Source organism: Erpetoichthys calabaricus, chromosome 9 (assembly GCF_900747795.2).
Source record: "Erpetoichthys calabaricus chromosome 9, fErpCal1.3, whole genome shotgun sequence".
Lineage (NCBI taxonomy): Eukaryota > Metazoa > Chordata > Cladistia > Polypteriformes > Polypteridae > Erpetoichthys > Erpetoichthys calabaricus.
The window spans coordinates 143,376,904-143,404,092 of record NC_041402.2 but is presented as its reverse complement, the minus strand read 5'-3'; the positions used below and the strand labels follow the sequence as shown (position 1 = coordinate 143,404,092).

Genomic DNA, 27,189 nt, shown 5'->3' with positions numbered 1-27,189 from the left:
TCTAAGCTCCACTGAGCGTCTGGCAGGGAGCAGCTTTTACACCACACCCAAGGTCACCTCTGATGCAGCCTCCAGATAAAACTGGACCATTCACCAAGAGTTTAATTTGGAGGCCCAAGTTGTCCCTATACTCCTGAGTCTCAATTTTTACTAAAAAAGTGAAAGCACGCTCAGGTAGGTTCTAAGATGCTAGGTCTTCATAACATCCAGCAGGGGCTCATGTATTCTACATGAGAATCATCTATTGCCAAATGAGGTTATGAAAAAATTCTTTAGGCTTTCAATCCCCATAATGTCTCTACTTCAGTGGTCATGAAGTAATTATCCTTGCAATAAATATGTTATGCTGTATAGAATTTTACTCACACTGTATTATGAGAGAGTCAGTGTAGGTTCTTCTTATAAAATACTTAACATTCAGTGTCTGTCTATCATATGCTTGTCCTATAGCCTATGTTCTCCAACAACTCTTTGTGAAACTTATTACAATATTCACTTTTCATTTGTCCTAATGCAGTTCTGTTTTTCATTCCTCTAACTTTGTTAAACTCTTGTGATAAATACAAAGAGTAATTAATAACTGCAGCAGTCTGAATTAATTTTTGATTTACATGACTGGACACCTGAAAGTTTCAGTAAACCGGAGTCCTTGCCACAATGTATAGTATTGAAATTGATCTTAATGTTAAACGCTGGTTTGAATGTTAAACTGCTTGTTGCTTAAATGATAAGTCTCCACTTCATAATCATCAAAGCACTGTTAAAGTGATTACTGTAGATATCAATTGACAAATAAATTATCCATCCATCCATCCATCCATCCATTATCCAACCCACTATTTCCTAACTACAGGGTCATGGGGGTCTGCTGGAGCCAATCCCAGCCAACACAGGGTGCAAGGCAGGAAACAAACCCCGGGAAAATAAATTATTGTTTTTTAAATTGAACAGTACATATTTTTATATTTTGTAATATATATATATATAATAAACATATTTGTACAGTATTAATAGTAATTGTGTGCAGGTTGGTGCAATTGACAGCATAATGTTTAATGGGTCCAGCTGCCTGAGTCTGGGTGTTGCTTTTTTTCTAGTTTTCACATTTTAAAGAGAAAGTTATTTTGATTGATGACTCCTGCAACTCTGACTTGGTTTAAGGAAATTTCAGAATCTAAATGTTGGAGTTAATAGTGCTGCACTTAACATATTTACAAATGTTGCTTCTTTTTTGTTTTATATATATTTTTTTATATCTTACCAGTTTTGTATCTATGTATTTATTAATCTGACAGCAGGAAAATTAAATTTAAAAACAATTCACCCAGACATACAGAAGGAGTGCTGACAGGCTACAATCCCGCAAGTCCTATGCCATTCTTTTCTTAATCAGTGTTTCACAACAAGCTGTTTGAATGTACTGCAAAGAATGCATCTTAATATTCTATGCAACACAGAACATCCTCTTTGTGCCAACTCATTATGAGTAACATGTTATTTATGTTTTAGGTTACCAGAGGGAACTGAACTATAAACACACAGATGGATCCTACAGTGCCTTTGGAAATTCTGATGAATCTGGCAACACCTGGTTAGTCTTTGTGATGGATGTTCATATTTCTGTTTAATTTCTTTGCGTTCACTAGTATACTTGGGCTGCATTTTGAAAACGTGTCTCATGTATAATTAAATTTTTTTAATTTATACTCAACACTGTTCATAACTACATTAATTTCGTAATGACTCAGTGAACACTAGTCATCATTTCTTACTTAAAAGAGGATTTCCATTAACAGTGTTTCAAAGAAAATGAAAAATGGATGTATTTGAATTTCTGTTTTTCTTTAAGTATTTCCAGGTCATAGCCATAGTGAAAAGACTTGTTTTCTTACAGTACAGAGAAGTAAATAAGTTTTTAAGGACCATGACAAATTATTATAAATATTTACATTTTATTTATTTATTTATTTAAAATTAATTAAGTGGAATCTATGTAGAATTTCCTAAATATATATATATATTGTACATTTTGCATTCTAAAGCAAATTACATATTAATAATAATTCTTTGCATTTATATAGCGCTTTTCTCATTACTCAAAGCGCTCAGCAATTGCAGGTTAAGGGCCTTGCTGAAGGGCCCAACAGAGCAGAGTACCTTTTGGCATTTACGGGATTCGAACCGGCAACCTTCCGATTGCCAGGGCATATCCCTAGCCTCAGAGCCACCACTCCGTCCTATTCAGACATACATAAAATGAGTATCAATAAAGTTCAAAGAGAGAAAAAAAAAACTTTTAAATTGAATGCCTGTCATGTTTGTGAGTTTAAGAAAAATATCTAAATCTGAAAGTGTTTTGCGATAGCTTAAACAATGCTTCAAATTTTTTATGGTCTGACCTCCTTTGTCTACTACAAAAGTGTAAAATTCTAATTGGGCAATAACCAAGCAAAGAAATAATAACCTGAAACAAAATTTTAAATTATTACATGAAATTAGTTTATTGATGTAGTAAATTCTTATTCCCAATCTGAATATTTGCTATATTAACTATTAACTAGTGTATATATGCAGAATCATACATTTTATTTTTTTTTCTTTAAATAGCATGAGAATTTAATGACTTCAAGAAAATACTGTGACATTCATTTTTAACACATTATGTGTTTCTTTGTCTCCCAGGTTAACAGCATTCGTGATGAAGTCTTTTGGCAGTGCAAGCCGCTTTATTTATGTTAATCCTGTTGATATCAGTGATGCCAAAAAGTGGCTTGGACTACATCAACTAAATAATGGCTGCTTTATGAATGTTGGAAAACTTTTCCATAGTGGAATGAAGGTATGATGTGTAAACAAACAAGAATGTAAATAAGACACCTAATCAAAAGATAAAGAAGCCACCAAAGAAAGAAAGAAAGATAGATAGATAGATAGATAGATAGATAGATAGATAGATAGATAGATAGATAGATAGATAGATAGATAGATAGATAGATAGATAGATAGATAGATAGATAGATAGATAGATAGATAGATAGATAGATAGATAGATAGATAGATAGATAGATAGATAGATAGATAGATAGATGGGTCTGCAGGTTTAGGCTGAATAAACACCAGCATTCTTAAATAACCTGTTCATTTAAATGTATGTATGCCGTATAATTTTAAAAAGGCAGTGTTGCTTGGACAACGTACATATTGTAAATAAAAAGGAAGAATTGCATAAGATGTTGCATAAAGATATAAATGCTATGTGCGATACTGAAAAAGAGTAAAGAAATTCCTGATGGGGTCAAATAATTGCTGCCTGTGCAGGATGGAAAAAATGGTAGCTAGTGTGGCTTTGTGCATATCTCTACTCCAATCAAGTATACAATGAAAATTTGTAACAAGTTGGTCCTTTTCCTCACCATTAACAATCCAAACGTTTGTAAACCTAAATTGTTTTTTATTGCTAGGGTGGAGTAAATGATGAAATTTCCCTAACTGCATACATTGCTACAGCCCTACTGGAATTGGACACCCCATTCACTGTGAGTAATGGATTTAAAGAGTTTACCATTGCATGCTTACAGTAGAGTGAGATTAGATAGATTCATTCATACTGAAAAACTTGACCAATGGATTTTACAACTTTGGTGGCCTACTGAATATTCCCTCTTGTTTTGCAGGATTCTATTTTAAATAACAGTCTTGCTTGTTTAAGATCATCATTAGATAATGTGACTGACATCTATACAAAAGTACTCTTGTCCTACATGTTTACTTTGGCAAAAGATGAAGAGGCACGGAGCTCTATGCTATCTTACTTGGACCAAGTAGCCATTAGGACAGGTATGTCATTACGCACAACTTTGGTGCACTTTGTCTAGAAAATGTATTCTTCTAATTCCATTGCAGACAGATGTGAAATATGGTGCAGAATTAAGATGATTTCAATATTGCCATATATAATAACTGTACAATGTTAAATGAAACAGGACAAAGATTCTCTCTGATGTCATCCATTAGAACAGCAGATGGTTGATAGATGTCATCAGTCATCCACTGTCCAGCTCCAAGGTTTGCAAATGTCATGCCTGGTATTTTACAATCACACATTTGTCCTTTATTTGAAAATCCGAACAAAAAAAATCCAAACAAATATAGACCTTTTTTTGTTTTAGAAAATCATATGTTATTCTAATTATCATTTTTACACACTCTCTTTCTGTTTCTCTCTAATGGTTATGAGCATGGCCGGATTAAGGTGGGTGCTATTGATGCTGCAGCATTAGGCCCATTCCTGAAATAGGCCCAGATGAAAACAAACAAGAATTTTCCGGAAGCTGAACAGTTTTCCTTTGCTATATTAACCTCAAAATAATTCTTAGAATGAAATTTGGAGTCCGACTTTCGGACACCTAGACACAGCATTACTTATTATACGGTTACTATTGTTCTTTGCGCTGTGACGTAACTATAACATTGTTGTGTTTATTGTTAACAGAAGATTTCAAGTTAATGCTATCAATTTTACGTTAAACAGTTTACTTAGTAATTTAGCTGCGTTTTTTGCAATATCTTGGGGATGTTTGCCACTTTATTATTGTTCGGTAAGTGCCACGTAGTAAATTTTTCACCTTGAAAGTTACTTGTACAGTAAAAATTGATGGCTGTTTAAATGGTTACCTGTAAAGGTAAAACTAAAAGCTGGCCCGGGGGCCCGGCATGGAAGTTTAGAATTTTTAAAATCCTTAACAGGATTCTGTATGAAATTTAAATCGCGGACAAATTTTTACCCTCAAGAGCCTGAACTGAGTCACTTTGATCCAATGTCTCTGCAAATTCATTTTTTCTTACTCTGTTTCGTAAGAGAATTGCAAAATTTTGTGTATTTCATTGTTAGGTTTTCTGCATTAAGTGCACTTTTCAGATAATTGCTATTGAATGTTGATGTTACATAGTTTGATGTTACTCTTGAGTTGTTACGATACTACGTCGTTATTATTATTCAAGTTCAATAAAGGCTGGCTGGTTGCGTCGCAAGCAATTAAAGCTCCTTGGTCGGTCTGAGTGCGCATGTACGGTGAGTGTCAAATGCACATGCATCAATGCCAAGAAAAAATAGGCCTTTTTTCGCTGCAGCATCAGGCCTAATTTTGTCTTAATAGGCCCTGGTTATGAGAAGGCAACTGTCAATGCCCTCTTCATATATACTTACCTTTCTGACATGATTGAACATTTTAAATCTCATTCCACCTGAATATGTGTCTAAAAGTTAAACTAAAATATATTTTAATTAACTAAATGTTCATATTCAGTATACAGTATATTTAAACATGACATAAAGTAATAAGGCTTGAGAGACCCCAGTAACATATTTTTTGACACCATCTATGAGTACAGATGCCTGGACCATATTCATCATCTTAAACACAAACAACAGTTGTCTTACATAAATAAATCAGGAACTGAATAAATTTTAATTCTTTCAAATGACCAGCTTGCATTAATATGTTAAGTATTTTATTTTCAAAAATTGTTATGATAGCGCCCAGATAAGTTCTGGTTCCTTGTGGTGCTGAAATTGGCTTGAGAGGATTCAAAGAATGGCAATTTAATTTGAGAAAGAAATTACGTACTCTAGTATTCAATGTTGGAAGATGGATAAAACAAAAACATAATAAATATAAGTATCATCAGTCAATCTAGGAAACATAGGTGACTGCTTTTGAAAAATATACAGCATGTTATGATTTTCACGTGTTATTAAAAAGTAGAGCATATACTTGTTTCTTACCAAGTCCTGATTGTGTCACCTATTGCTACAGATGGTTTTCTACACTGGCAGCGAGCTGGAACAAACAATAATGACCTCTCTGTTCAAGTGGAGATGACATCTTACGTTCTACTGGCACTGCTGTCTGGACCCCCTCTTCCTGGATTTGACATCAATTACGCATCTAAGATTGTTCAGTGGCTTGTTCACCAACAGAACTCTCAAGGAGGCTTCTCATCCACACAGGTATATTAATCAAAACATCAATAAATAAAACACTCCATGCCCTCAGTTCTTCTTGAGCTTACTTTCCTTCATTCTTTTACTCTTTTTTTGTATCCACAACATACCTCCTAACATGGAACACATGGTTTTTGTTTTCTTCTCCTGTAGGACACAATTGTAGCACTGCAGGCTCTGGCTCCATATGCTGCCCAAGTATTCAAACCAGAAGGATCCAGCACGGTGACCATTAGCTCTGCAAAGGGATTTCAGACGCAATTCCATGTAGACCAAATTAATAGACTGCTCTATCAAGAAAAGGTGCTACAGGAAGTCCCTGGAGAATACACCATTGAGACTAAAGGCAACATGTGTGCTTTTGTGCAGGTCAGAATTTATGTCTTCTGAACACTTTTAAAAACAACTGACGTTCAGCTACTTCTGTGATTTTGTTTGATGCAAAAACTGGTTAACTAGGAATAACTTTATATTGTTTAAATAATGATTTTTTAAACATATGTCAGAATGTACATTATCATAGTTTAGCACCACACTGGGACGAAAGAGGTTATTCATATACTGTACAAGAACTAAAAAAAATCCCAAGTAACACTGAAATATATGTGTAAACCAGTGGCATGTGGTGCCAACACACTAAGGCCTAGTCAAACTATGTTCTCAAACCACATCAAACTCAGATAACATAAAAATGTTTAAAGAGAAAATACTTCTGGACTGGGGTGTGACTTTAATCTTCCATGTCAAGTCAAATAGCTTTTTATTGTCATTTCAACCCTATACAGTGAACACGGTTCTACACAGAACATACGACTACAGAAAAACCTACGCATTACAACATAAAGTGCATGTGTGCCAGCAAAGACAGACAGTGGTACAAACAAAGACAGTGCTTTATGATATCTAAAGGTACAAAGGAAAGTAGCAGGTTGTGCCAAAATGTGACAATATATCTTAATAGAATGAACAGATGTAAATATGACACTGGAAATAGGAAGAAGACATGATCTACTTGAGTGGGAAGGTGTGTGTGTGTGTATGTGTTTGTGCTATCAGTCTAGTCCTTGAGTGTTTAAGAGTCTTATGGCTTGAGGGAAGAAACTATTCCACATTTTGGTGGTGAAGGCCCAAATGCTTTGGTACCATTTTAGCATGAGGGTGAATAGTTTATATGAGGGTGCATTGGGTCCTCTGCAATGTTGGTGGCTTTGTGGATGCAGCATGTGGTGTACATGTCCATGATCGAGGAAAGAGAGATTTTGATGATCTTCACAGCTGTCGTCTCTGCTGCAGGGTCTTGTGATACACGACAGTAAATTCTCAAACTAGACAGTGATGCAGCTGCTCAGGATGCTCTCAATAGTCCCACTGTAAAAGGTGGGGAGCATGTGAGGTGAGAAATGGGCTTTCCTCAGCCTTCACATGATGTAAAGATGCAAGTTTTCTTGTATTGCTGGCAGGAAAGTGAAAACAAACAATTTCTTTGGAAGTGTAAGCTAAGTGTGCCAGTAACTATGTATGCTTTACATTATTCATTTTATTCTGAAACTCTGGAGATATTAAATTCTGGAGTTAAATAACACATGTATGTTGTTATGGTTAGACCCGTTATCTCTAGGTCCTGCTTCTGAGTAGTCCCCCTATAAAGTCATTAAGTGATTACTGTAGAGTAGGGAAAGGGGTTTGTGCAAAGCGCTAATTCAGCTTTGCATTACCCAGGTATTTATGTATCAAGTCATCATGTGTTCCATTTAGCATTTTATGTGTTAGGTGTCCTGTGGTGTGCAGCAAGGATGTGTCAAGGGTTAACAGTACAGTTTTGCGGGTTAGTAATTAAACTACAAGAAGTGTGAATTTAGGGTGTTGTCTGTAGGTGAGTACAAAATTGGCACGAACACAGGAAGAAAAGTGTTATGATAAGGGGAAACCTGTCAGAATTAGGTGTTGTTAACCGTGCCTCTCTACAACATTTGTTGAAGATTCCCATTTTCATTTCATGAGTCTTTAGGTTTATGTCCACACTGATAATACCATAAGTAACTATTTAACAATATTTTAGAAAAAAAGCATTTGTTTTGCACTTTTTCAACAAGTGACTGGATAACAAGACATGTGGATTATGCAGTGTAATTAACATGAGATTTTTTTCCATGAATGTTTGCCTTCAGTTATGTTATAAACATATTTCTCTCTTTCTCTCCATTCTGCATTAAAACATGAGATTAACATTTTATCTTGGCCATCAATACATAGTACATGGGGTATAAAAATATAAAAAGCATTATTTCTGGGGGACATTATTCTTTTATGTTTAAAAAAATGCAAAACTATGCGGAAGCTGAGATAACATAGACTCAGATAAATTGTTGCAGGGGGACTTGGATAGCATGTGGGCTTGTAATAGATGAAATTTAAGGTAAGTAAATGTAAAGTATTAGATGTAGGAAGTAAAAATGTCAAATTTGAATACACAATGGGAAGTCTGAAATTTGAAAGTACACCTTATGAGAAAGACATAGGAGTCATAGGGGACTCATCACTAACTACATCAACATAGTGTACAAAAGCGATCAAGAAAGCTAATAGGATGTTAAGTTATATATCATCAAGTATGAAGTATAAGGGAGACTATTCTTAAGTTATATAACATACTGGTGAGGCCTCCCATGGAGTACTATGTTCAGTTTTGGTCTCCATATTACAAAAAAGGCAGAGAAGTGCTAGAGAGAGTTCGGAGAAGTGTGATTAGACTGATTCTGGAACTAACAGGTATGAGCAATGAGAAGAGACTGAAGGAGATGGACCTTTCCAGTTTAAGCAAACAGAGATTAGAAAGGTAGAGTATGGTAGATCCCAGATAAATAAATTCTGCCACATTGCACAGGGACAGAATTGGAAACTTGTGAAGGGCAGATTTCACAAAAATGTTAGAAAGTTTTTCTTCAAAAAATAGAACGAAACACAAATTGAAATAAAAAACCAAGTAATGTGGTGAAAAGCAGAAGTTAAGAAAAAAAAAACAAAATCTGCAGGGGTTCCAATGCTAAAAAAGCCATCACCCTCCAATGAGTATTCTGCTTAACACAAATGTTTTTAGTTTGTTTTTTTGTTTTTAGAAGATTCAGCTCGGTGGGTCTCATGGCAGGTGAGGGTATCTGTTTTTATTCCAACATTCAAACATCACAGGTGACTGCACAGGACTTTGATCAGGCCTTGACTTTTAGTGCTAAGGGACCAAGTTTATTTCTAATACTCTCCATTATATCTAAGATGTCAGATTTTTCCTCAGTTAACTTGAGTAAGTTACTACTCATGCCTGCAGAAATACAAGACAAACATTGAGTAACAGAGCCCAGACCATTAGATTCATAAAGTGCTATTGAAGCTATATGTCATCTACATCACTGTGGTAGTTCAATTTGTGTTTTGAAATTATCTGGCCCAATGGGAGCATACAGATTGAAAATAACAGCGGGCTCAGATTAGATCCTTGTGGTACGCCACATACAGTATCATGGATCTCTGAACTACAATCATCATAACAAACAAAGAATTTCCTATTTGTTAAATAAGACCGAAATCAATTTAAGACACTGCCCAAGAGGCCCACCTATTTACTAAGGCGATTTATTAGCATACTGTGGTCTATGGTATCAAATGCTGTGTTCTGGTCTAGTAGAATAAGAACAGAAACATGGCCTCTGCCTGCATTAACTCATATGATTTCTTCTAAAACCAGACTGAAACTTATAAAGAATAGAATGTTCATTTAAAAAGTCTTTTAATTACTGAAAAAAATACAGTTTCTTCAATTTTATTTTAAAAAGGCAGGTTAGAAATAGGTCTAAAGTTGTCAAATACAGAGAAGTCAAGATTATTTTTCTTAAGCAGGGGTTAACTAATTAGAATTTTGAGCCACATATGAACAAGATGGTACAGATATGCTTTTCCCTGTTAAAAAATATTGCCAAGGTCAGGGCTTCTTTATCATTTGAAGACACTGAAAGGATTATTCATGCTTTTATCACAATTTGTCTTGATTATTGTAATGCCATGTTTGCCACATTGAATAGGTCTTGTCTCGCTCGTCTTTAATTAGTCCAGAACACTGCAGCTAGAATTCCTACTAGGACCAAATGTCGTGTTCATATTTCTCCAATTTTAGCATCACTTCACTGGCATCCAGTTCAATATAGGAAATCTTATTGATAACTTTTAAAGCTTTGCATGGTTCTGCTCCAGATTATGTTTCATAATTGTTGACACTGTATCAAACTGTGAGACTCTTAAGGTCATCAGATGTCACATACACGCGCATGGGGAGCCGCAGAAAGACCCAACGAGCAGCATAGCACATCGTGCCAAGGGATCAAGGCGGGGTACTAACCTTTCTTTCTCTTGTTCCCACAGAAAGACAGAAACAACACCGCCATAACCCTCCCTGGACTCATTAAACCACGCGCTGCCACTTCCGCATTCCTACCCTTCCTCTGGTCCCACCTTGATGACGTCACGGCTCCCATACAATGCCTCGGTTCCTCCCAGCATTCCTGTCACCAGTTTCCGGTCCCTCCTTATTTAAGTTCCCTCCATACCGTACGAGGGTGTCTGTTGTAATGATTGACTGTCATAACATTGACCGTATTTTTTGTTTGAAAAATCTATTTTCTGTACAAAATACGGGGCCGGAAACCCCAAACCTTCATAAGTTTCTGACTCCTTATTACAGTGGCGTAATCAGCAGGATACATTTGTCTGAAGAATGTCGGAAGGACAGGACCTGAATACCGTACTAACTAGTTTGGCGGGCCAGCTTCAAGTCCTACAGCTGGAACAGGCCGCCACAAAGCAGGAGCTGGCGGAGACCAAGACACGGCTCACAACAGCCAAAGCGACTAGATTGGAGCCCGTGCGGCCTCCACCTCCTCTGATTGTACCGCTCACTGACGCAGATGACATAGAGGCATATCTGTTCACTTTCGAGAGGACAGCCTCCTGAAACCAGTGGCCACGGGCGGAGTGGGCGTCCATACTGACGCCGTACTTGAAGGGTATTGTGCAGAAGGCTTATCACGACCTCCCCGTTGAGGAAGCCGCTGTGTATGACCTCCTTAAGGCCGAGATCCTAAGTCGCTACGGCATTACGTCGGACCAGCAGGCGAGTGAGTGGAGGCACTGGAGGTATGACTGATAGCTCAGGCTGAGTCCAGGGAGGGTTATGGCAGCGTTGTTTCTGTCTTTCTGTGGGAACAAGAGAAAGAAAGGTTAGTACCCTGCCTTGATCCCCTGGCACGATGTGTTACGCTGCTCGTCGGGTCTTTCTGCGGCTCCCCATGCGCGCGTGTATGATACAGACCAAGGCCTATTAGCTGTTCTAAGGTGATAAGGTGCAATTTTTAAGTCTCAGTTAAAAACACATTTTTATCATATATCATTCCTTAACGTACATGCTTCTTAATTTTTATCTGATTTCTCGATGACTTGTTAGTTGTTTAGATTATTTTTGTTTGTGTTTTTATTGTTTTTAAACATTTTACCTGCTTTTGATGTTTACTTTTATTTTTTCTTATTTCCTTTGCTGGACTTTCTACCTTTTATATTTTAGAATTATTTTGTGTTTTCCATGTGAAGTACTTTGTGCTGCTCAGTTTGAAAAGTGCTATAGAAATAATTATTATTATTACAGTAGACAATATCGGAAGACCCTGTATCTATTAGATAGATAGATAGATAGATAGATATTTGTCTAAAGGGGGAATTTTGGCTTTTTTACAGAAGCTCTTTTAATAAATAAATACATAAATAGATAAATAAGTAATTAAATACACACAGACACTTTAGTCTGAACACACACTGGAATGGCTATAAAGCAAGAAGATTCAAAAAAAGGAAAAGTTCTATCTTGGCAGTTCAAGTCCCACTGAGACATTATGCAGTCATACTGCTGTTGGTATAAAGGAGTTCCGGTAACATTTTTTGACACACTTCTGCTGAATAATTTGTTGGATGAAGGTATTCAATGTTAGTGTGTCAGAGAGAGGATGTGCAGCATTATTTATAATGGCACTCAGTTTTGTTTTAATTCTCTCCTTCGCCACTACCTCCAGGGTGCGTCCCATAACTTAACCTGCCCTTTTAATTAGCTTGTTGATTTGGTGGGCTTCTCTTGAAGTGATGTTACCAACCCAGCACACCACAGTGTAGAAAATCACACTGGCCATCACAGAGTTAGTGAAGATGTGAAGGATGTCACTTCCCGCATTAAATAAATGCAGTCTACTAAGGAAAAAGAGTCTTCTCTGCCCTTTACTATATAGTTCCTCTGTGTTATGAGACCAGTTCAACCTGTCATTGATGTGTACCCCCAAGTACTTGCAGGAATGGACCTCCTTTACATTCACACCTATGAATATTGACTGGACAGAGAGGCTGTTTGGTGTGGCAAAAGTCAATAACCAATTCCTTGTTTTTGCTAATCTTTTGAAGAGTTCACTGTGTCCAGTACACTATTAATTAGTGCGTCTGAGATTTCTTTAAACATTTCTGTTGGAATTGAGTCAAGGACACAAATGGAAGGTTTTAGTTGAGAAATTATTCCATAGAGTTCAGGAAATCCTATTTCAGTGAAGGAATTGAATTCTTAAAAAGTGCATACTGAGGTTCAACAAGATTCATTACAAGATTAATTTTAGTTATTATGACAGGTTCCCTCTATTAGAACTGCATATCATGGCTGATAGGTAAAATAAGTTGAAGCTGTAAGGTATTTAGAACATTTCAATCAGACAGACTTTGGTACAGCTACATTTAGCTTCCATTATAATGCTATATATCTTTTCCAGTTGTCTCTTCAGTACAATGTTCCTCCTCCTCCTGACTTCACCACTTTCAGCATCTCAGCTGAAGCACAAGGAAACTGCAACATCAGTGAGAAGAACAGTTTGAACGTCAAAATTGTTGTCAGGTGGGTAATTTCCTTCATTTATGTCATAATTTTGTCTGGTAATTGTCTATAAAGGAAAAAAGAAGTTGAAGAATGAAGAAGATTGCACTGTTTAACTCAGGACAGTATATTGCATTTTAGTTTATTAACATTTGCTTTTCTATTTCTTATTCTCCTTGTAACTCCAATAAAGTTAATACTGAACTTCTTGAAAATAAATATACACTGTAATGCACAACTAGCACTGTCTTCTAGCCATACGATCTCCATTTGCAAATCTCTTGCACTGAGCAGTGTATGCAGCAGTGAATGTTGTGTTTTCAATCTGCAAACAGAATACAGAGAGTGGAAGTTCTATCCAAAAGACTGTTTTGTCTCCTGGTCAAAATGGAACTTACACACCCAGAAAATGACATATAGATAGATTTGAATGGTAAATTTTAATATTGCCCTGTAATTGGTGTATAATACACAAAGGTGCATTCAGAACAATCCATTTCTACCAGCTAGTTACTTTTTGAATATTACTTTCATGACTGTTTCCAAGCTTATAGCCATGAAAATTTCTAAACTTAATACTTGAGTGAGGGTTCAAGGACTCTAATTTTTGCTGGCAACCCCAAGCAAATGAGAGAAACCTGCAGACTAACTAGAACAACCTATAAACCTTATAAGTGAAGATGAGCAATCACATTTAGACACAAATTTAAAACTGATCATGTTGTGGAGAAATTTTAGAAAAAGCAAGCAGAGTCTTCAGAAAGGCAGTCAGAATTTAAGACTTTTATTGCACAGCATAGAAAACAATTGCGGAGCACATAAAGCCTGTCTCAATTCATGAAGTGAGCCCCGAGTGTCCAGAGTGCCCCGAATATATTACAGATCTTATGTCTAAATGCCCCCCTTCCAGACTAGGTTCCCAGCATCTACTGTATGGAGGTTCCCATGATGTTTTTCCCACTCAGCACCTTTACCCATAACAATCACCTGGTGTCCCAGACCTTCTCATAACAATATTCTTGCCCCTGGAGACATCTCCATAACAGTCTTCTTTTCATAACAATGTTGTTGCTGGCAGGACATATTTGCCAATCTGGCCTGATTACCCCTTCCTCTATTTTTAAGACCTAATCCTGGGCTGGTAATGTCAATGGCCTTTCAGTTGTTAATCAACTCCCAACTTAACAATTCAGTTGAGGAACAATTAAATAGAGATCAGGGGGACCCCTAGATAAAAACTAGCTGGACTGCTTAATTAATAATTCAATAAATGATTACTTATTGCACTAGCATCCTGTAAGGCTAAGGGTAACATAATAGGCGGCTGTGCCAATGAGCGGTAGCACACAGCTTCACTGATAAGGACTAAGCTGCAAACAACCTTGACATGACACAGTGCTTCATGGTTGAGAGAAAAGAAAAAAAGACAAGCCTTTAAAAAATTGCTTCTTTATGCTCACTCATATGTACTACTATATCTTATTATTATCTATTATCAGTAAGCTATATAAAGAAATATTGCAAATGCTACTGTAAAATATATACGTGTGTGCTAATATAGAAAGCCCATGAATGAAGGCAGCAGCATTGTTAAGTTGTGGCACACAGCTAGCTGCCCAGTGGTCTGACAGAGGCCAACCTGCTGCTTACGTCACAGCACATGTTCAGGAAAAAGTCCCCTAGCTTTCAATAATCAACTCTTAAGTGCCTAAAGTGTTCAAAACTAACTAATATCATAATACATTGTGTTTATTTTATTGCCTAAGATATTAATTAACTCTAATGCTTCTCTTCTAAACTGGCCATTTAATTACTTATATATTTTATACGCTAGCTTAAGAGCTTACCCTTTACTCACACAGGCAGTTTGTTTAATCTTAGAAAAAACTCTGTTCCTGCAGTTTTTAAAACAAAGTTTGCCTGCTTGCTTCCTCAGAGAGCATGATGACCTTGTCTCACAGCTTACCTTGCAGAAACCCAAAAACAAAGCAAGTATGAAGGACAGGCAGGCAAGAGGCCTCTTCTAACAAAACTATTGGTGTCCTTTTAAAGTTGTTTCAGGCCTAAACTTTGCATAGCTAAGAGTACAAAACTAATAATAAAGCACATTGATCCCTAATCAAAATTCTCAACAATCAATGATCACTTGTCTGTTTTGCTGTAACATATATTGGGTTTTGTCAGTTTCAGAATCAAAAAAATAAGAGGAAAAAAAAGTTTAAAAAATAAAATAATAATAATAATAAAATAAATACATAATAATAGTAATAATAGAATTTTAGCTCTGCATCAGTACATTAAGGACTGCTCTCTGTCTCTTGATATTTGAGTAGATTCTCTCCTTTTTTTTGAGGGTGTTTATCAATACAGTCCAATTCAGTTTTTAGGTTAATGGGTAAGTAACCAAAATTAACCAGATATGTGTGAGTATGAATGGTGTATGAGTGCGGTCTGTACTGATCTGTTGTCCTGTTCAGTGCTGGTTTCAGTGACACTTTGAAAGAAAACGCAGTTTAAAAAAATTTACATATGGATGGATGGCTTCAAGAATTGAATGCTTTAATGGAAATACATGTGGATAATAGTATTATTAGCATGAAAATACTGTATCAAAGTCATAAATTATGCCTGTGGAGAACAGATACTTTAATCTGAGTATTGATAAGGAAGGTGAAAATTATGCTTTTGTTGTAATTTTCCTGCATTATATTTCAAAAACAACTAAATACACAGTAGTGAAGAATAGTACAAAACAGCAGAAACTACATGTAAAAACTCTATGCATAAAACCTTTTGAATTTTGATATTTCACTTTGGTAGTACATAAACAGTTTAGTTTTCTATTTGTACTGTAAACAGTTGGCTTGCTTTGTGTCTTAATGTTTGATGGTACTAAGGTTAGTATCTGGTTCGAAATGGGTAGATACAGTACAGGATGATTAAGTTAATATAAAGAACACCAAAACTTTTCTTTGTTCTTTTACATTTATAGAATACAGAAGATTATGATTCCTATTAGTTGTTTCTTCCTCTAATAGTAAAATGAAAAATTGAATTGTATACAGTATATACAAATGTATAACATTGTCTTTTATCTTGTTTTCCATATCTTTAGCTACAATGGAAATCGACAAAGGACAAACATGGTCATTATAAACGTAAAACTCTTGTCTGGTTATTCTGTGAATAAATTCTCTCTTGCGATGGTAAGAGCAGTACTTTTGTTTCCATGATGTATCAAATTTTTATTTTTAGTTATCTAGGTAATGTCACTGATGATAATGATGATGATGTTGATGATTTCAATTACATCATTAAATCGCTTTTTTGTTTATTTGTATTCATGGGCAGCAAGATTTTGTGTGTCTAGTCACTATCATGTGACATGGTCCTTTGAAATGTGATGCATGTGCCATTTGACCTGTAACATTTTGGAGCCATGATATATAAGATGGCCACTCACATTAGGCAAACTTAGTGTTATGAGCGTATCCAGATCTGGAAAAGTTCTGATGGCAAAGATATAAGTATCTAACTAGAAGGGCTCAGCATTAGAATAGGATATACTAGCAGATCTGCTGCCATAAATTCAATTTCTTAACCTATTAATGTTCCAGTTTTTTATTTATTTATTACAAATTTACATCACAGTATTCATAAATGATATAACTAGAGGACAGTGAAGTGTTTGAGGAAATATCCTCCAAATACGACACTGGGACATAATGGGAAAGCCGTCCCTGGTCCTGCATCCATTTAAACCTTGAACCCTTTCTTTCTTCTTTTTTTGTTTTTTTCTTTTTTAATTTTATAAATCAGTAAAGTGGCTGTTTCCTTTTTCATTTCCTTTTTTGCTTTGAGCCATAGAGTCATTGCATGATGTGGCTGGCAAAAATATAATTCGTATGAATAATATGATCGTTGCCACAGTGGTGTATGCGAAATGACAGAAGAAAAATGTTATAAATAAAAATAAGAACATAAAAATTAGGTAAAGCACATCAAAACATTCCTAACCTGAAGAGAGAGAAAAGCAACAAAATATAGGAAAAGACTCCAGCATTCTGACAACGAGTACATGAGCAAACACAAATGAAATATTAAGGATCAAATTTTGGTTTTTATTTTTGTTAGGTATAGGCTATGGCCATACTTTAGCTAAGTGTGCAAGTTTGCACACTAGTCACTTTTGAAACCTCTGATGCTAGTACCTGCCATAATTTTATTATTTTTGTGTTGTGTTTTGGAAGAAATCACCAGCAATATTTGCAAGTTGGCAAGGGTTTCATCTATTGTACATGATAGAGATTGATACTGAAATAGTATGGTTGACATCTTTAGCTACTGGCAAAGTAGTCAGTGCTGATATTTTTTTGTGGATGGTAATGTAACAAGGTGCAGCAAGAAGATGGTACTACAAATGTGAATTGGCCGAATCTTTATGCGAGACATGAGCAGGGATCAAACATCAATAAACACTGACAGAGACCATTGTTAAATAGAAAAGAAACAGGCATAAAATAGGTCCCAACACTAAAAACTTCTTGCAGACACTTTATAGGTTTTGTTACACTAAGGAAAGTTTTCAAAAAGCATGAATAAAATCCAGTATGTGGATGTTCTGTTACTGTGTATTCATTGTTTTAAATGTATGATGACAAGACATTTCCCAATCATGTGATCATGAGTATAAATGTGACTGTGGCCATAGAAACAAATGTAGTTGGAAATGTTGTGGAGAATGGACTCACAAATAGATAGATAGATAGATAGATAGATAGATAGATAGATAGATAGATAGATAGATAGATAGATAGATAGATAGATAGATAGATAGATAGATAGATACTTTATTAATAAAAAAATGCAGGTAAAAAAACAGACAATAACTTGAATAATGTTCAACGTTTACCCCCTCTGGTGGAATTGAAGAGTCGCATAGTTTGGGGGAGGAATGATCTTCTCAGTCTGTCAGTGGAGCAGGACAGTGACAGCAGTCTGTCGCTGAAACTGCTCCTCTGTCTGGAGATGACACTGTTTAATGGATGCAGTGGATTCTCCATAATTGATAGGAGCCTGCTGAGTGCCCGTTGCTCTGCTACGGATGTCAAACCGTCCAGCTCTATGCCAACAATAGAGCCTGCCTTCCTCACCAGTTTGTCCAGGCGTGAGGCATCCTTCTTCTTAATGCTGCCTCCCCAGCACACCACTGCATAGAAGAGGGCACTCGCCACAACCATCTGATAGAACATCTGCAGCATCTTACTGCAGATGTTGAAGGATGCCAGTCTTCTAAGAAAGTACAGGCGGCTCTGTCCTTTCTTGCACAGAGAATCAGTATTGGCAGTCCAGTCCAAGAATCTTGAGATGGTAAGCAGAATAGATTTTATTGCAAAGATGCTCAGAGCCATTTCAGTTCAATGAAATGGGTGCCCTTCATTGGGCGAATCTTACACTTCTTACAATTTTTATCAGTATCTCTTTTGCATGTGAACATTTTTTATCATTATCTGACTTAAAAAATACAAATCCTTTATTCCTAACGTTTATTCATACCACCAATATTTTCTCATGCATTATCAGAAATTGCTTTTCTGCCCCCTTAGTTTGTCACCATTATTTTTAAAACCAAAACATAGTTACCATAAGAGTGACCTTCCCTCTATGTCCACTAAATCAGTTCTCACATTCCTGACGTAGTGCAGGTAGATAATGGTGAATTTCCATGCATTAGGGGAAATAAAAAATACAGGCCTGAGCCTTTAATGGTTTAACTATTAGGGCTAGATAGTACAATATGTTCCATTTTAATTTAATAGAGATTATATCAATGCAAGTTTTAAATCCTCCATAGACGCAACCCTATACCACTAAAATATCACAAGAACAATTCCAAAAACTGCAGGTGCTTGAAATGAAACAAATTGAATTCCAAGTGAAAAATAACTTAAAGTAATGCTTGTGTATGAAAGTCAAAATAATGTCTTTTTCAAAAATGTTCATTTTTTTTTAAATAATATGTAGGTATTTATGTTTACTTTGTTTCCTTAACAGATAAAGTATATGGCATCTGTTAAGCGAATTGATCAGAATAATGGATATATTGACATCTATATTGATGAGGTATGTATATTATATTACTTATAGTAAAATGCAAATAAATACCTCTTAAAAATGTTTATTCTACACATTATTAAAATAAAATGGTATAAATATTACAATAAAAACAAACAAACAAATCTTTTCTTTAATTTTTCAAGCCCTCTTCTCTGTGGACGTGGTCAAAGAGTAAATTCAAATGCTTTTCCTGTTTGGTCATGTTATCTTTCATTATCAACATTATAATAAATTAAGAAATTAATATTTCAACAACCACCATTAGACCTGAAGTGCATTAAGAAGGTTTTTGAGTGGATAAATGGAAAAACACATATAGTTCAAGATTCAGATGAATGCTTCATGTTTATTTCCACAGCTGGTGCAAAAACAGCCAATGACATTCACCTTAACTATTGAAGAGGAGATTCCAGTGAAGAATATCAAACCAGCTACTGTGAAGATCTATGATTATTATCAGCCAAGTAAGTCATTAAAATATGCAATATTCATTGTGCCATAATTAGGTTTATATCTAAAGTATGTTACTTCATTACACTCAAAAGGTAATATTTATGATAGAGTGTCAGCATTGTGTGCCATAGTTTTTGAGGGTGTCAGACTCGCTTGCATAGCCTTACAGATCTTGGAGACTTCAGATACAGCTGACTCCCAGTGATTTGCAAGATTGACTGGCCAAAAGGGAAAATCCCATATGAAGCACGATCAGATAAATGTAGAATAATACAAAGGAAGATAATACTAACAATCGATTGCATAACACAACATGCAGCTTGTATGCTGAAGTAATAACTTATTGTTACATCTTTGGAATATCACTTTATTTAAAATAGGTTGTCTTGTATAAATTAGAAAAATAACACACTACCAGACTGTAACCTTATCAGCATAACAAAGCTCTTTAATATTTTACTTATGCATCTTTCAAGGAATATACACATAAACTTTGAAAGCGATATTGTTTGTGCCCTTCACTGATTATGCATTCAGTCCATGCATCAATTTTCATAACAAATCATTTTAATGCAGTTTACAATTTCTGAGTGCAATACTCATTTACAAAAAATAGTGAAAATTTTAACAAAAACATTATTAAAGTAAATGTTAACAATATCATGAAATAAAATATTATAAAGTCTGAATTACTGTAATTTGGGGTGTTCATAAGAAATGTAATGCCTTACTTCATGAGACAGAAGTACATAATAAATAAGAACAGTTGCTTTAGATATTTGAAATATTAAAATCTGTGCTTCAATTTAAAAGTTTTAAATCAAAAATATTTGTATATGTAATCAAAATTTGTCATTTTTCACCCTCTGAAAGAGGTCCACAGAAGGCTTGATCCCTGGTAAAGGATACAAAATCACAAATAACATCATAGCCATAATCAATGACCTTGAGACAGTCTAAAATGATACCTCACGTGCTTATGTTTAAAAATTGTGATTTTCAACCTTCTGAAGTGGCTAATGGAGAGCTAGGACCACCTGTAAAGAGCCAAGTACCAAAAATATTATTGTATTTGTGATCGGCAACTTCAAGACAGCATAAAAGGACACTCCACATGCCTATATTTTTTCAAAGTTTTGTGAGAAGGAGTAACTGTGATTCCTCAAATCCCTTAAGGCGGTGGATCCCTGAGGTCTGCTGATGTGGCCTGCACTACTTCAAGTCCTTGCTAAAGACATTTATTGATTTTGTCTTTGTCATTTCCTGCACAAAATGTTTACTAAATGTGGCGTAAAAAGTAGTGCCTGGGGGCAAATATTAGCAAGGAACCCCCAAAAGCTTGATTTCTCGAATAAATGGACATGAAGGCAAGTCAAACAGTATATCATATGTGGATGTTTTCTAAAGATAAGGCAGGAAGTGCCATACACACAAAAAAGAAAACTTGGCTTGATTTCAATGTTCATACAGTAAGTAATTCTTACAAAAAACAACATATACATGAAACTATTCTTTAATCTGGAGACTTTCATGTTTTTGATTAGGTTATTAGTGCTCCTACTGGTGGATAAAATGTTAATATATAAGGATATTATTTTAAGGTCAGCTAGCAACATCTCTGCTCTACACAGGTCCAACAATACAGTACATTCCCAGAGTCATTTGGAAAATCCTACCTGACCTTAGTCAATTGACCACCCAGGCCCTGGTTATATGTGTAATGAAGTGGAGTGCAGAGAAGTGTCTGTGGTTTGGTTTCATTTCAAGATGCAGAAAGATCACTTACTGTGAAAGTCAAAAACAGTAAGCATTACCACAGGACAGGACAGTGATATGAGAAAAACAATTAAAAACCTTAAATAAAACCGATCACAATAAATGCAATAAGAACAGCCTCACCAGCAGATTTAAAAAGAGTACACTCTGCCTAACTAAGATGTCTTCCGCCTTGATTTTAATATTGATGCTGGTGTGGCGTCTCTTTTATTGACAGGTAATATCAAAGTAGCACTTCACAAAGTAAGATGATTAAAAACATCACATTAAGTAAAAAAGAAAAATACATATGTAATATTGCATATAACATGCAATCAGTGTAGTATTCTTCTAAATGTAATGTTGTTCAAAGTATTTATCTATTAATTTACTTAGTATTTACCGGTGTTTTTGATGAAATTATATTCACAAAATTGTTTTGTGATAAAGAGCAACTCTTGAAACTGAGATTTTGACATGGCTTGTCTTCCAACAATTAATATAATGCGTAATGTATCTGACTCCCTTAAACTGTTTATCTTGGGTCCTGATGCTTGAAAAAGGAAACCTCTTTAATTTTTGTTTTTCTTTTTTTGCAGATGACCATGCTGAATCTGAATACAAATCTCCTTGCAGTACAGGTATAAAAATTAATTGACATACATGTGTTGTTTTTTTTTTTGGGGTTGGGGTGGTATAAGCAGTTAGCAGTACTACCATAACACTCTAAGGAACAGGATTCAATTCCAGACCTGGGGCACATTGTATAAATGTTGCGTACATCCATTTCCACGCACACTTTGAGATGTATAAAAATTAAACTTGGCTTAAAGCTGTGTACATTTTCACAGCAGCCTCACCCCATGTATTGACATTTTTCTGCTCAGTTTTGCAAACTGGCGCCACTCAGCATCAAAGCAGTGCAACTGTTTCAGTGTGGATGCAGGATTTATCAAATAGCATATAAGTTACAAATTTAATTCAATTGATTGTAATCTGTAACAATATAATGGTGCACAAAATGGCCAAACTATTCCAACTACCATAGGTGCTTTGGTGTTGTTAAAAGACATTGCAAATTGAAGAATTAGAAGAGGGTGCGAATTTATAGGTAATGATGACTAGCTTCTAAGTCGATTTTGATTTCCAAGAGCTATCCTCCTGGAACCGTGTGCTGAACTGGTGCCGGCTTTACAAAGGCAGACTTTGAGGAATTGTGCTCTTTGTAAGTTCTGTCCACTCTTGGGTTTTTAGCCACAGGAGCTTTTCAGCGTGAACTTCCTAACCGATCAGGTATTCCACAAACATCACTGAGTAGCACCATGCCAGCTGAATGGGATGGTGTTATCCGCTTTTCATCCAGATATATAAGATTTCCTTACACTGTGGGTGAACTGGGAAACATCAAAGCGCAATTTGCAGCAACACCAGGTTTTACAAATGTAACTAGAGCGGTCAACTGCACACACGTTGATACTGCAATCGTGCTGGACAAGTTATATCAGCCAGGGACGAATCACTAAAAGAATGAGCTAGCATTACATTATGTATAGCAGGAGAGAAAATAAAAAGGCAGGTGCTTTTTCCAACTAGTATGGCAAAGGAAAGCAGTCCTTTTAAAGATATGTCATCTCAAAGAGCCAAGTAAAGAGCAGAGAATCGATTCTTTGTGGTGCTTGATGCTGACGCTACACTCTAAAAGCACCTTCAGAGCATGAATTTGATTCTGTAAATAGAAAGCATTTCGACTTTAATAGCCCACAGAAAGTGTGTAGCATTGTGCAAGCATGTAGTGTGCTGCATAATGTGGCGCACAATCGTGGCTGAAAAGATGCAGTATGATGAGCCTGACCCTGACCCACAAAATGATCAGCCAAATCAGACAGCATTACAACTTCGTTTGAATGTAATTAGGAGAATGTAAAAACAGGTAGTCAGTTCATTTAATTTGTGGTCAATAGCACATAGTACAGCCCTTATATTCCTTAGTTCATTGGCCACATCTCTATTGCATTTTGTGACTCCAGAACAGTGTCCATCAGCACTCAGCCAGATGGTTACCGGTGGGTTTCGAGGCAGAGATGTGTGCAACCAGCACCTGAAGATGTGCGGGGCACAGCAACACCATCACTGCATGGATTTGTGTCCTCAGCATGGGGGTTAACATTTGTAATATTATCTAAAATAGAATAAACAGACTGTGGGCTGTGATTTTGATATCTAACCACTACTTTTTGATTTTGGCACTGTGCGACTTTCTGAAGTTTCGAGTGTATACACCATGCTGTATCACTCTATCAATTTTCTTTTCTTGTTTATACCATTACTTATGCCAACAAACGGTACATTTTTCCTTGTCTCCACTTCACATTCACTGAAATTCTTTTTTTCACATGCTCTGCCATTGTCTTTTAACAGAACACTGAAGCAATTTATATTGATTTGCAAATTAAAATATGCAAAATTATGGGAGGAGTCAGGGTGGGGTTGTAGGCGTATGCATGTACGTTAAATTTCATGTTTGTTGAGATTTATAAAGGGGAAGTGCATGGAACTTGGCGTACACACAGTTTTATGCATCTGAATTTCCAGTTTTGTCCGTACAACCTATTTTAGTGTGAATTCAATGCACAATGTAACACATGAGACCCCTGGTCACTGGTTAATATTGGTGTTCATTTTATCCAGCTACTTTGATTTCCTGTCATAGCCCAAATACTTTTATGTTAGATTAATAGTCAGTGAGTCTGTCATTTTCAAACCCACTTAATTTAATTTAGGATCAAAGAGGTACAGAGTCTATCACTGAGCACAAGGCACACGATGTTAGGTTCACAGCTGACTCTGAATTGCCCTAATATGATTGTATGTGAGCATGCTCTATGAAGAACTATTGGCCTGTATTTGCAAACGATGATGTGTTTAGAATTTTCAGTTTAAATAAATTGAGATTAAATTTTAAAGGAAAAAAATTTAAAGGATAAAATTTTGAAAGGAATTAGCATAGCAGATCTCAGCCGTTACTTTAAATAAAACCTGCAACAAAAACATGTAGGTTGCAAACTGCAGTTTTTACACAAATGTAGGAATTTTTTTCTTCACAAAAAGAACCATATACACATGGAATACATTACTAGATTGTGTGATGGAAAGTAGAACTTTAGGCATCTTCCGATCTTAATGTTATTTTTGTCAATCAAGGCAAATAGGATGGACGGGCTTGTTGCCCTGAATGGTCAGTTTATGTCACAGCTGTTCCAATGTTCTAAAGTGTGCCATGTGATGAAGTGGTTCTGTCTTGTGTCTCCTTCCATATCCCAAATATGGTATTATTTGTCAATTAACCTGTATATACTGAGTATAAATGTGTGCAGGAGTGGTACTCTGTGCAATGTAAGCTTCTTTCTTGTATGCAGTACTGCTCCCCACCTCACTGTGAACCAAAATACTGGATGGGCAGGTTTAGTAGAATTGTGGCTGGCAAAATGACTAGTATTAGGGTTAATTCCTGTCTTGTGCAAAGTTCTTTCTGCATGTTAGCAGCAGACGTCAAGGCATATATAAAGTATATTTATAGTAAACTAGCTGTGTTACCTGTCTTAAATGGATTGAAATCTAATTAACTGATATAGACTTCAGTATTAATGTTTGCACTGCAGTATGCAATGCATATGCCTCTGTTATGTGCCATATGGTATGGGGTTTGTAAAAGCAGTTAATGTTTGTGATGCATCATCTATTGGAATTACAAATGCAATGCACATTACTACTAAAAATGTTTTATGATACCCCATCTTTTGGAATGACAGAGACATAGCAACCGGGCAGGCACTTAGACACTTATCCTTTTATTAAGGTGGATTGGTTATTTTTAAATTGCATGCAAAATGTGTCCAAGCTATATTGGTGATGATTTTTTTTAAAGTGTTCTTGTTTTCTTACAGATGATGGAGAGAAAAATGAATCCTGAATGAAAAACATTGAATATTGCATCTCTGTCACTTAAATTTCTGCTCTTCGATTCTTAAATATTTTTGCTTCCTGCTTTCATCCAGCAGTATTGAGAAGCCAGTCATTGGTGTTATATACCAACATGTTCACAACTAACAAGCATGAGTTGTTTCATCATAAGATAATAATATCATGATGGTATGAATCATTTTTTGAGTCCATATTGTCACTGGTCACTTTATGGTAATACTGAAAAAGAAATCTATAAAGTAAAATTTCAGGTCTAATTTTTTTTACTTTTAGTATGGTGAAGTTGTTTTATACCAACACATACAGTGTAGTGAGGATGAGTGGTTGGAAAATATGTATTGAAGTCCTTTGTTGTAAAACTGTGGGAACTATGGACTGTTTGGTGAACCAACCTTTAGATTTTTAAGTAAAAAGCAATTTTTTATAGAAGTAAACCTTCTGCAACACTTTCTAATGTTTAACAAGCCTTTACAATTCCATCCAGTTTGCCGTTTTCTAAGAATAGAGAGGATTATTTGACACTAAGCATTAATGCAATAAATGAATATGATTGTATATATTTACCCCACCTTCATCATTCATCAGAATGGAAACCATTTCTTCTAATTACAATGATAAAAAGAAAGTCAAGTGTCTCTGCAACTGAAGCATACTTATTGAGACTTTCATTACCCCCTCTTTCTTTTGCTATATTCACTTGTACTTTTTTATTTTGTTTTATGTATACAAAACTGAGTTAGTCTGTAAGAAATACTTTCAGTTGACCTCTGTAATTCCCCTATAAAAATCACTCTCATGGGATAATGTCATCAAATGCTGTATATTTCTAATACAACAAACTCCACTTACTGTACTGTAACACCATTTGAAAGTCTCATCGATTTGGATTGTTGTAAACCAAAGCACATGTCCATTTGTTGGACAAATAAGGAGCCTTTTTTTGGTTATATATGGAAATAAAATAAGTAAGAAAGAACTGTGGACACTTTTTGTGACTGAAGACAGAGACGAAAATTAAAAATTAGTAAAAACCTTTTATTGATACATACCAGACAAGGGTAAAATGACAGAGAAATACAGTCCTAGGACACCGCACTTCATCTACCTCGAGCGCAGATATCCTTGCTCTTTTATACCTTTCTAGTCTCCTGATCGTTGACCACGTACAGTAAGCAATAAAAATAGCGTCCTGACTCATTTTGTATTATTCCAATTGGTAAAGTCTTTACCCTAAAGGTATATTTTCTTGTCACACACATCATTGAAAGAAAACTTCCAGAAAGTATATATGCTTTTTGTCACGTACGCAAAACACAAACAAGTTTGATCACTCTGTCCTATTTTCTGTACTTACACACATACATTTTGTTCAATTACATCATTTTATGTTTTTACACTCCTCCCTTTTTGAACAAAATGATGTGGGCAGTAGAATTAAATTGAAATGGTTGATGAAGGGGAAGGGGGGGAAAGGGGATGGGGAGGAGAAAATGGAAGAAGCTATACGAGACATGTGCTCCTCATGTAGCATAAATGCCCTTTCCATAGAGGCGGTAAAGTACTTAGATAGAGATCACCTCCCATCCTTGGGTAGCCTGAGAGGGTGCGGGTAACAGTCAACAGAAAAAGTATTTTTAAGATAGCCATTTCTTGCAATGCAATGCGTGGATCCAGGCAGGCAGTCCTTCAACTTTCACGGCATGTGGTGTGGATAGAAGAATTTGGAACGGTCCTCTCCACCTAGGCTGATGCCAGTGTTTCCTCCGAGTATCTCGAACCAGGATCCAGGTGCCCAAGGGAATTGGTAAATCCTTAGAAGGTGGGTTGGTCCTCCAGGCTTGATTAACCTGCTGGTGGACTTCCTTCAACGAGGTTCGGAGACCTGCAAGACTAGAGAGAAGATCATTGTCCACAGTATGCAAATTCACATTTCCTA

The 27,189-nt window shown here is 35.9% G+C and overlaps 1 protein-coding gene across 2 annotated transcripts in view; it reads left to right on the top strand.

The window, feature by feature from the left end:
• LOC114658188 (alpha-2-macroglobulin-like protein 1) overlaps positions 1-26,229 on the top strand; it is an 84,979-nt gene extending 58,750 nt beyond the window's left edge. For both annotated transcript variants that reach the window (XM_051932105.1, XM_028810281.2), the window contains 12 exons: positions 1,510-1,591; positions 2,683-2,839; positions 3,462-3,536; positions 3,675-3,837; positions 5,817-6,010; positions 6,158-6,373; positions 12,847-12,968; positions 16,063-16,153; positions 19,002-19,070; positions 19,423-19,528; positions 21,872-21,913; positions 25,217-26,229. In XM_051932105.1, coding sequence (XP_051788065.1) covers positions 1,510-1,591; positions 2,683-2,839; positions 3,462-3,536; positions 3,675-3,837; positions 5,817-6,010; positions 6,158-6,373; positions 12,847-12,968; positions 16,063-16,153; positions 19,002-19,070; positions 19,423-19,528; positions 21,872-21,913; positions 25,217-25,242 — 1,343 coding nt within the window. In that variant the 3' untranslated portion in view covers positions 25,243-26,229. The remainder of the gene's footprint in view (positions 1-1,509; positions 1,592-2,682; positions 2,840-3,461; positions 3,537-3,674; positions 3,838-5,816; positions 6,011-6,157; positions 6,374-12,846; positions 12,969-16,062; positions 16,154-19,001; positions 19,071-19,422; positions 19,529-21,871; positions 21,914-25,216) is intronic.
• Positions 26,230-27,189: the final 960 nt, after the last annotated feature.